A 10,743-nucleotide genomic window follows, 5' to 3' on the forward strand; every position below is an offset into this window, starting at 1 on the left:
AGAGAGTTCTGCTGTACAGAAAAACAGGCGGACATGTATGTGGACTTCAATCTGATTACATTAAAGCTGATGATTTTTTCCCATGGGTACTTCCGCTAGTCTTCTATTAGAGTTCATTGTGCAGCTGCAACTTACAAGTTCATATTAAAATGCTTATTCAAATATGGTCATTACTGTAGTATCAGCTCACATAGTACATGCCACAAAGAACAGAATGAATTGTTTTATAATCAGTGATCCAAAATCTGTAATTCTGTAAGTGCTGTTGCAAAGGTGAATTCCTAAATCTTCTTCTCAACACACTCCTTCTTTAAGTTAACTTAAAGAAAGCGAATAGAGAAACAGTTTTTAGACACACAAATGTGTCTTCACATCATGAAAATATATCTGTTAAAAGATAAGATTGTTACTGTTAGCAAATTTCTGCTTCAGGAAATGTCGTCAGCATGCCTCACAGTGTTTTGTCTTTACTAATCACTTGTTACCTTAAACTATGATGATTTGCATTTTAATCATACACACTACTGTTTAAAAAAGAGTAAGAAATTAACATATATTAATAATAAAAAAAATCTTTAGTTTAGTTCACTCAAAAACAATACGTTTAATAAGATGAAGCCAAAGAGACAAGTAAAATCCCTTTGCAGGAGTGTGTAGGTGTTGAAGCATGAAGTCATGGTGAAATCCCTGTATGACTCAGGGGTTAAGATTTAGACCTCTGCCCCTGAACACGTGTTTTACAGATGTGCTATGCGTTTTGCTTTATAAGGTGTTCTCAAGGAGAGCTAGGATTTCTAGTCTCACCCCTAACCTCGTTTGCATACAAAAACCCCTTGGTTGTCAATACAGGGAGGTAACTAAATTTAATAGTTATCATGAATGTTAGTTTTAGTTCCTGAAAAGCTTGTGAACATAGAGTTAGTGCGAAGGAGTCGGCTTTTTGAGTCTAATTACCTAGGTGAAAATGTACAGTATTAGCCAGGGTTCCCCCCCTTTAAAAAAAAAAATCCCCAGTTTAAATCTTTTAACTTCTCACACACTTTCCGTTCCCATCAACATCTGTTCTCTTTCTCAGGTGTTAAACAACACCTGTACTGTATAAGTGAGTCAGTTTAAAGAGGTCATTCATTCACTAGCAGGAAAATCATTTACTAGCTAATGGTAAAAAAGAAAAAAACTTTAAAAAAAAAAAAAGAAAAAGGAAAGAAAAATATTTATTTCTCATACGTACAGTACAGTGGATTAGTACCAAATCAATTTAGCCATAATAATATACAAACAAATATAAAAAAAATCTTTAAAAGAACCATCTATTTAGATTATCATAACACTATGCTAACATAGTACACTAGCCACCCTGATGCCTAACAGAAAACTCCAAGATAAAAAAAATTATGAATTGCATATGATATTTGTTGGTCGGTACTGCTGACGCATCATTTGCATACCAGTGTTATTCACAAACAGCTTTAATATATGAATGTTGTGATCAGGCCCACTTTTTTGAAAACGCCTTGTATTTTTTTGTTGTAAGGAATGCAGTTACATACAAACTACATACTTTAATGGAAAAGCCTTTTCTGCATCTGTTTAAAAGATTTGAGAATGGAAACACTCATTGGGATAAATAAAAATAAGACTTACTGTATTTGTCAATGCATATTTATTTATTTAATAAAGTAGCATCAGCAAATCACTGTTCCAGAGAACGTAGTTCAAGTCTGAGCTCACTGCTTGTACAAAGTTTCAAGCATGTCTGCATGGGCTGTTTTTCCTCTGGGTTCTCTGGTTTCCTCCCACTGTTCAAACCGCAGTAATTGGAAGGTGATGCTAAATTTCCACCTAATGCTACTGTACCCTTTACACCTATTGATGGTGTGTGAAGGTATGTATGGGACCAGTGATGGACTGGCGTCTCGTCTAAAGTGTATTCCTGCCTCAGATCTAGGATTCACGGGATAAACTCTGGATAGCCTGCCACATTGTGCAGGCTCTGGGTTACTGATCATAAGCCTGGATGTGCAAGTATCAGTATTACCATGATGTCTCTGCTCAGGCGATATACAATGGCTTCTCCTGTGCTCTGACACCAGCCTCTGGGATATACAAAGAATTAAAATCGTCTGTGCCTTAATATGTGATAAACAATGTTTTTATTAAACACGAAAGAAAAATAAATTGTATAAAACGCAACTTATTTGTGTAAGATTCCATGGTCCAGTTTCAGCTACCTTGCTTCTGCTGTGGCTAACTAATGGTCAAAAATATCTCAAACTTTATCTGTTTTAGAACCAATAATAGCAGTGAGTCATCTGGGCGGTGATAAAGTCAAGTCTTACAGTGAAGCTAAGCCAAATGATTGACTTACTGAAAAAGGCTGCAATACTTTTTCGCTAAGTGGTGAATGTGTAAAACGTCAAAAGTAAAAATTAAACTGAATGTGACGTTTTAAAATGGTTTGTACAGTAATGGAGATTACTATGTTATGAATTCATATCAATAAAGTTTTCTTATAGTTTTGTGTTTGTTTACTGTCTTTCACTGAGTCAGAGGGAGGGCCAAAGTGATAGTTGTGATGGTGTCAGCATAGTAAAAAGAGCTACAAAAACAGGATGTATACACATAATTCTATTTATAAGAAAACCATTACTGTTAACCAATGTTTGATGATAATGAGCCATGATTCCATGCCAGCTGTACATTCTGTAAGAATAATAATACACATGGGCAATTTGGAAACATCAATCACCCTACAACACATATCTTGGGACTGTGGGGAACCCTGAAAAGCACATAGACCTCATTGAAACTAGACTAGAAATGAGATTCAGCTCTCTAAAGAGGCAACAACTCTAACCACTAAACCACACACTGAACATCGGAGGTTCTTAGCTGTGGCAGGTCTGATGTGTGATGCAGGGTAAATGTTTTTGGTCACTCATGATTAGAGAGTTATAAGTTTAAATCCCATACCACCAGTGCTTTAGCCTTAAACGGTTCAGCTCTACAGCAGGGTTGGATCCAGCTGAACGCTGTTTCTTGTTTGAATGATTTCATAGCGTTGCCTTTTACCACAAAGGGCGTTCAAGTCAAATCAGAACTTTCTTGTGATTAAAGGTGTAAAACCGATTGACACTTACAGAAGACTTCAAGCACAGTGCAGTGATGAGATTCTTGGCCACAAGTAAACACTGTAAATGCAAATGTTTAAAAGAAGGAAATATGACCATGAATGACAATCTTGGTCAAAGTAAAAGCGAGCCCACAGCAGTCATTTCTGTGAACATTCAGTGACTGGGACGCCTGATCCGACAAATCGACCGATAACTTGCCACAAACTTGCAGAAAAGATGCATCTGTCTGTGGGAAGTGCACATTATTGATTACATAATTGGATTTTATAGAGAAATAAAGAAATGATAAAATGAAAAATAAAATTTTCAACTTTCAACATTTATTCTGCACAGACAAAAGTCCCGGTTTAACTTGAATGCCCTCGTGTTAATAATCAGGAGGGAAAAAAAACAACCAAAACATGTTTTTTTAAAGGTTTTTTTTAATGTTTAACTGGAAATTTCCTGTTAAGAAGCATGTAAACACAAAGTTGGTTTACTCTGACTGGTTTTAAGTGTGATAGGGTAACAGGGCGTTTCACACCCTCATGTGTTTTTACTCTCATATTTGGTTTTATTGTCAACTAGTGAGAAGGTGACTGTTAAGGGTGTAACTCACAAGGATGTGGTACGCTCTGATGTCGTCTTGTTTTTCATCTGATTCCACTCTTTCAGTTTATGGTATTTATTTAGCGGCAATTTTATTTTGCTGAAGAAAAAAAAAACAGGAAAGATTAAGCTTAAAGAAGATATACCATAAATTCATTCTTTTTTTTAGGCATAGGGGTCATTTAATATGAAATGAAGGTCAATAAGCTAAACTAAATGTTTTCTCTTCTCTTCTCTTCTCTTCTCTTCTCTTCTCTTCTGTCCTTTCCTCTTCTCTGGAGCAGTTAAATTAGAAAGTCCAAAAACAGATTTAAAAAATGCAGATGTGTTCAATAGGTCACTCACAAAGGTCTGATTGAGTCTGACACGTTTAAGTAGGTTATTTTTTTTTTTTTTTGCTCACAGCTGGATGAGGTGAAGTGAGAAAATAAGGGAGGAGGCCACCACACAGACTATCAGGAGTTCCTGTTTGCTGAGTCGCTTCTGCGAAATGTTGGGCAACCCTTTATTTTTCTTTTATTTGGCCAAGATTCAGCTGTTGTAAGACTGGTGGCATAATGCAGTCCACTATTTGGTGATTTCTTAGTAATGTATTGCAGCAACACGTGTGAACTGTGATTGCATGAACAACTGCTGTAAAAAAAAAAAAGGTAATGATCAAAAGAAATAGAAAAATAATCCTACGTTGAAAGCAATTACAGTTTATGTGCCCAAAAGAATGGATTGTTTGGCATTGTTCTTTTTTTTTTTTGACTCATTAATAAGTGTTATAATAAACACACACACACAAACACACACACACTATATATCTGTGTATATATATATATATATATATATATATATATATATATATATATATAAATGCACACACACACACACACATAATGTGTGAAAGATACAATGTGCATTTTTGCCTAGAAGATGTCACAATTCTTCAAGTTGTATTTTAAAAACAAACTGTGAAAAACCTATTTCAGTTTATGGGCCCTTTTTCTATTGGGTGTGTCAAAACCTGCGACAGCAAGCTTCCTTCCTCGTTATAGCTGTGCGTAGAGGATGAGCACTCAGAGGATGGATGGCTGCACATACATCAGCATCATATACATGAGGTAAGGCATACTGCATTGAAAATAACAATAAAAAAAACATTGCAACTAAAATAAACATTAAAAGAACAGAAATATTTATGTTAATAATGATTAAAAAATGCAAGCTGTTTAAATTATTGTGCATTTTTTCCTGAGTAACTTTATTTCATCCTTTTAATTGCATAAGACTTGTTTTTTTGTTTTTGAAGAACCAAACAAAGCAGCAAAATGACAAAGTGTAAACTAAGTTATAAAATTACATAAAAATGTTGACACAAATATAACAAATAAATTCACTGAATAAATAGAAATCTGTTTTTTATTATTAGATTTTTTTATTAGATTGATGGGATTTCATTTTTTTCTTTGATCTCTTTATCTCCACTTAATTAGTGGTAATTGCATTGTGTAGTGCATTTAATGCATGCAATTTTGCATGATTCATTAATATTGTATTATTATTTTTTACTTTGGCCAGGGCATTTAAATCCGGACAGTTCTATGCTTTGCAAAATGAACGCAAGGTTTTTTAAACGGCCAGTAAAGGAAACTCCACCTATAACCACAAGAGTAGTAGTGAAAGTACAGATATTTAAATGCACTTTAAAAGCGTGCCAGTATCATATCTCTGCTCTTTTTGGAAAAATTATAATAATTAAAAAAAAATACTAAACTTGTATTATGAGGTTTTTGCGGCATGTCTTTCATCTTTTCCAAATAAAAAAATATTTTCAAAATCTATTTACAACATGCTGTTTTAAGAAGAAGAATCGGCTTCATGCCCACAATAATTGCCTCATCATCCCACCCTGTTGTTGATAGTTGTTTTTATCACAACAGCACAGCACTGAATTATTTACTTTTTATATAAGAAAAAGAATTGGAACTTTTTTGTGATTTGTTACTTTCTTCCCTTTTTTTGACAGTGTCTGTAAAGCCGAAACTCTTTATTGTATTAATGCACTGAAAAAAAAAAACTGAAAACAGTTTTCATGTTAAGTGAATTTCTCCCTTCCAGGAGGCAGTAAGAGCTACAGAACCAGCAAGAGAGGAAGTTTGATTGCCTGACTAAAGACAAAATAGTCTTCTCAGTGAGATTCAAACCAAACCAGCTAAACTCAAACCCGTTATTCAATCATGGAATTCATGCACAAGCTCAGCTCTTCTGTGTCCTGCCCGGACTTGTATGGCCGGAACAATGGCAGCATCATCCTGCAGCATTATAACTATACTGGGAGACTGCAGCACAGAATGTCAAGCAATAGCAGCATCAGCACAGGTTCAGCCATCCTCCTCTGCATCAGTGTCCTGATCGTGCTTGAGAACCTGCTGGTGCTGCTGGCTGTGATCCTCTGCGTGCGCACGCGCCACCGATGGCTGAACATCTGCATCGCCAACATTGCACTCAGCGATCTGCTCACGGGCGCAGCGTATGTGGTGAACATCTGCATGTCAGGAGGGCTCACTCTGCATCTCAGCCCGCTCCTCTGGCTCCTCCGTGAAGGTCTCCTGTTTGTGGCGTTGGCTGCCTCTGTGTTCAGTTTACTGCTGATCGCCGTGGAGCGTTACACCACCATGATGAAGTCAGAGTCTGAGAACAGGGACAGGAAAACCTATCGGATCTACATCATGGTGGTTCTGTGCTGGGTCACGGCGTTCATCATTGGCTTCCTGCCAGTGTTTGGATGGAACTGCATGTGCAACCTAAGAGGGTGTTCGACCCTTTTGCCTTTGTACTCCAAGAGTTATATCCTGTTTGCTCTGGTCATTTTCTTCTTGATCCTCCTGACCATCGGCGGCCTCTATTTCGCCATCTACTGGCACGTCCGCAGGAGCCAGGTGATAAGTTCAGTGAAGAGCAGGAAGCGGTCCATCCGGCTCCTCAAGGCTGTGATCTCCATCGTAGGTGCATTTATGGTTTGTTGGGGCCCACTGTTCGTCCTGCTCTTGGTGGATTATTATTGTTACTCACGCAATTGTGACGCCCTCTTCAGCCCACAATGGGTCATCTCTCTGGCCGTCCTCAACTCAGCTATCAACCCACTCATCTACTCGCTAGGCAGCCAGGATCTGCGCAAAGCCATCAGCAGTTTCCTGTGCTGTATCTGCCACCCGGAGATCCTCTCATCCAAGGAGACATCCAGCACATCGGTGAGTCGCCACAGCAGTCTGCGCAACAGCTTCAGCAAAATTCGTAACCTGAGCACAAGTCCACAGAGCCAGAGGAGTGGAAAAAAGACCAGGCTGAGCTCCACCACCTCCTGCCTGTCTGCGTCGAGCACTTAAACCACATGTTTCGCACATTAACCGCAAGGGAGACACACACCTACACACACGTGTACACAGACATACAATCAATCACGCGAATGTCTGATTCACTAACTGCCACCAACACACCTGTCAGATTAGTGAACACAATTTTTTCACTTTGTGTAGAATCTAAAAATAAAGGCTTTCTTTGTATCTTAAAAAACGAAACTCTGAGAATTAAAAAAAAAAGTTAAAAAAAAAGTGATTTTTTTTGCCTCTTAGGAATAAGCACATACATACCAACATGTTCCTGAAGATGTTTATGAGTGAATTTTAGTGCAGTGCCTCTTATTTTATTTCTTTTTTTTTTTTTTTTTTGCTATTTCTGGAATTTAAGTACCTTTAATAATACATATTTTAAGAATAAAAAAGTAAAACAAAAAATAATATAACTATTTGAGAACAACAACAATAATAATAATAATTATTATTATTATTATTATTAATAAATATGTATGTATTAAGTATGCTTATAACAATAAAACCTATTGCAATTTTTTTAGAAATAAAAAAGAAGGAACCCATGTAAAAACCTTTAAAAAATGCAATATATGTTTTATGTTTTATACTCACCAGAAGGCTTCGAATGAATATTACGATAATGTCTTTATTCATACTGAAAGGAGAAAATTATGTACCTTAACAAATAAACTTTTTTGTACTTGCACGTTATTAGTATAAAATGTTCATATATTTGTTTCCTGTGATGTATATAAGAGCTCTATATCTGAAATAAAGAGATTTTTTTTTTGTACTCATTGTGTGGAGATTAAGTCACTTACAGTACACCAACTGGCCCTAAGAGGGCGACTGTAACATAATTCCTATACAGCTGCTTACTAAACCACTAAGTTGCCTTACTGCATATTACAAAATAAACTTGAACATTGAACATTTTAAAAAACATCCTTAACCGAACAACCAACAATATGTTTTTTCCTAAAAACTGATTCATAAGTTTATTTTGCGTCATATCAGCCCCATACTGCTACTTTATAATGACACTTTTGCCTATTCACTTACACATTACACATCACTGGTTTAAATGTCAAAATCAGGAATCGCCTTACTGCAGATCTCAGCAGATCAACACTTTTGCCAATTATATAAACACAATTCACTTTTTTTTCACATTTTCCATATTGTGAAACACATCCATACAAACACTATTAAAAAGTGTCCTCCTGATTTCAAACTGTGCTCATGTATGTACTCCACAGCCTGAACTGAGATAAGAATTATCAGTCAAGCAGTGCCACAAAACATATTTGCCCCTTAATGATTTTTTTTCATACTTATGAAAAAAACACACATTTTTCACACTTAAATTATTGAGATCATCAAACTAATTTTAAAATTACACAAAGATAACCCGAGTTAATACAAAATGCGGTTTTAAATGATGGTTTCATTTATTAAAGGAAAAAAATCTGTTTAAAACCTAAAAAAAAAATAACCTCGCCCCCTAACTTTTAAACCACAAATGAAATCTCATTAACCACTTTTTTTGGAAAGCTAAAATTCACTTGCCGCACTCAGGCCTGATTACTAACAGACATGTTGAATCAATAAATCACTTAAATAGAACCTGTCTGACAGAGTCAAACAGGCTAAAAGATCTCACACCACAATTTTAAAGAAATGATAAAGTAATTGTCATTTACAGGATCAGTCTGGAAAGGGTTAGTTACAAGTCCTTTCTAATTCAATTCAATTAAATTTTATTTGTATAGCGCTTTTAGTAATTGTCATTGCCGCAAAGCAGCTTTACACAATCAAAAGAATTATTTAAGTTTGTATGAAATGTGAATTTGTATGAATCAAAATGGTCAGTTTGTCCCTGGTGAGCAAGCCGAGGGCGACAGTGGCAAGGAAAAACTCCCTGAGATGGTAATAGGAAGAAACCTTGAGAGGAACCAGACTCAACAGGGAACCCATCCTCATTTGGGTGAAACAGAAAGCAGTAAATTATCTGCATTTATACAGTGTGTAGGGTGGGAGGCAGTTCAGCTATAATAGCTGATGTTAATTGATTTTAATTTGGAGTCCAGGTAGTTATTGAAGACCCAGGTAGACTTGTAAGAAGTTCCAGTCCTGAACTATCGAACTGTCAAGTCCCCAGAGAAACAGTTGCAAACACCAGTCGAAGCCAGAACCATCTTCTAGGTGGAGAGAATCATCCCCAGACACCAGACGCATCCCAGAGAGACACACGGGGCATCCATGTGACGAGATCTTCAGCCAGAAGCGAGGCACCAGGATGGGTCAGACAGGTCTGGAGGGCAGAGGGAGTCTGGATCACTGGCAGCTCGGGAACGACATGTGTAGCTCGACAGAGAGAGAGAAAGAGGGGGAGAAAGAGAAGAAGAGGAGAGATGGCAGTTAGGTATGGTCACAGTCACACAATGTATAATGTGAATGTATATTAACTGTAGAGTGCAAGCAGAGACTCCGAGAGCCTTTCTAAGGCTTTGGGATTCCAGCAAACCATGAGCAGAGCCATTATCCACAAATGAAGAAAACATGAAACAATGCTGAACCTTACCAGGAGTGGCTGAACTCATCCAGGAGCTCAAAAAAGAACCCAGAACTGCATTCCTAGATTGCCTCAGTTAGGGTCAGTGTTCATGATTCAACAATAAGAGAAAGACTGGACAAAAATGCCATGTTGGACTTTCAAAAGCAAAAGCCACTGCTGACTAAAAAGACACAAGGGCTCTTCTCAGATTTGTCAAAAAATGACAGACGAACTTTTTGAAGGCGTGCACCTTTTTACATCTGGCATAAAACTAGCACACCCTTTTATAAAAAAGAACATCATACCAACAGTCAAACATGGTGGTGGTAGCATGATGGTCTAGGGCGGCTTTGCGGCTTCTTGACCTGGACGACTTGCCATAATTGATGGAATTATGAACTCTATGCTCTACCAGAAAATCCTGAAGGAGAATATCCGGTCATCAGTTTATGACTTCATGCCTAAGCCCACTTGGATTATGCAGCAGGACAATGATCTGAAACACACCAAGTCCACCTCTGAATGAAAAAACTAAGTTAAAGTTTTGGAGTGGTCTAAGTAATGTCCAGCCTTAAATCTGTTTGAGATCCTTAAACAGGCCGCTCATGCTCAAAAAGAACCCTCCAATATGTCTTAATTAAAACAATTCTCATAAAAAAGTGGGCTAAAATTCCTCCACAGTGATGTGAAGGACTCACTGCCAGTTATCACAAACGCAGGGGTGGCACAACCAATTATTAGGTTTAGGGGGCATTTACTTTTTCAAATAAGGCCAGGCAGGTTTGGACACCTTTTTTTCTTAATAAATAAAATCATGAACGTTTTGTTTAAGAGAATGTTGCAACTTGATCCATTGCCTGACTCAAATACATATTTTATGGATGAGGCAGGATTGAATCTAATTCGACTGAACTGGCCACGAGCGACTGGTGAGATCCCTGAACGGCAGGCATTTAATGTAACTCTGTTTGCTTTCATCTGTCAGCATGTTGTGCTCCAGCATCATGCAGTGCTAGGCCCATACGATATATGTAGGTAATCTACTGTACTTGCGTTCGTGGATGATCTTGCAGAGGAAGAAACAAATCTACAATGTCATCATCTG

The 10,743-nt window shown here is 37.2% G+C and overlaps 1 protein-coding gene across 1 annotated transcript; it reads left to right on the forward strand.

The window, feature by feature from the left end:
• The first annotated feature begins 4,709 nt into the window (after positions 1–4,709).
• On the forward strand, positions 4,710–7,874 carry s1pr4 (sphingosine-1-phosphate receptor 4). The gene is made up of 2 exons (XM_053512605.1): positions 4,710–4,831; positions 5,829–7,874. Exon 2 carries the CDS (start codon positions 5,948–5,950, stop codon positions 7,094–7,096), a length of 1,149 nt encoding a protein of 382 aa, XP_053368580.1. The 5' UTR covers positions 4,710–4,831; positions 5,829–5,947; the 3' UTR covers positions 7,097–7,874.
• The last annotated feature ends 2,869 nt before the right edge of the window (positions 7,875–10,743 follow it).

Source organism: Clarias gariepinus, chromosome 15 (assembly GCF_024256425.1).
Source record: "Clarias gariepinus isolate MV-2021 ecotype Netherlands chromosome 15, CGAR_prim_01v2, whole genome shotgun sequence".
NCBI classification, from domain to species: Eukaryota; Metazoa; Chordata; class Actinopteri; order Siluriformes; family Clariidae; genus Clarias; species Clarias gariepinus.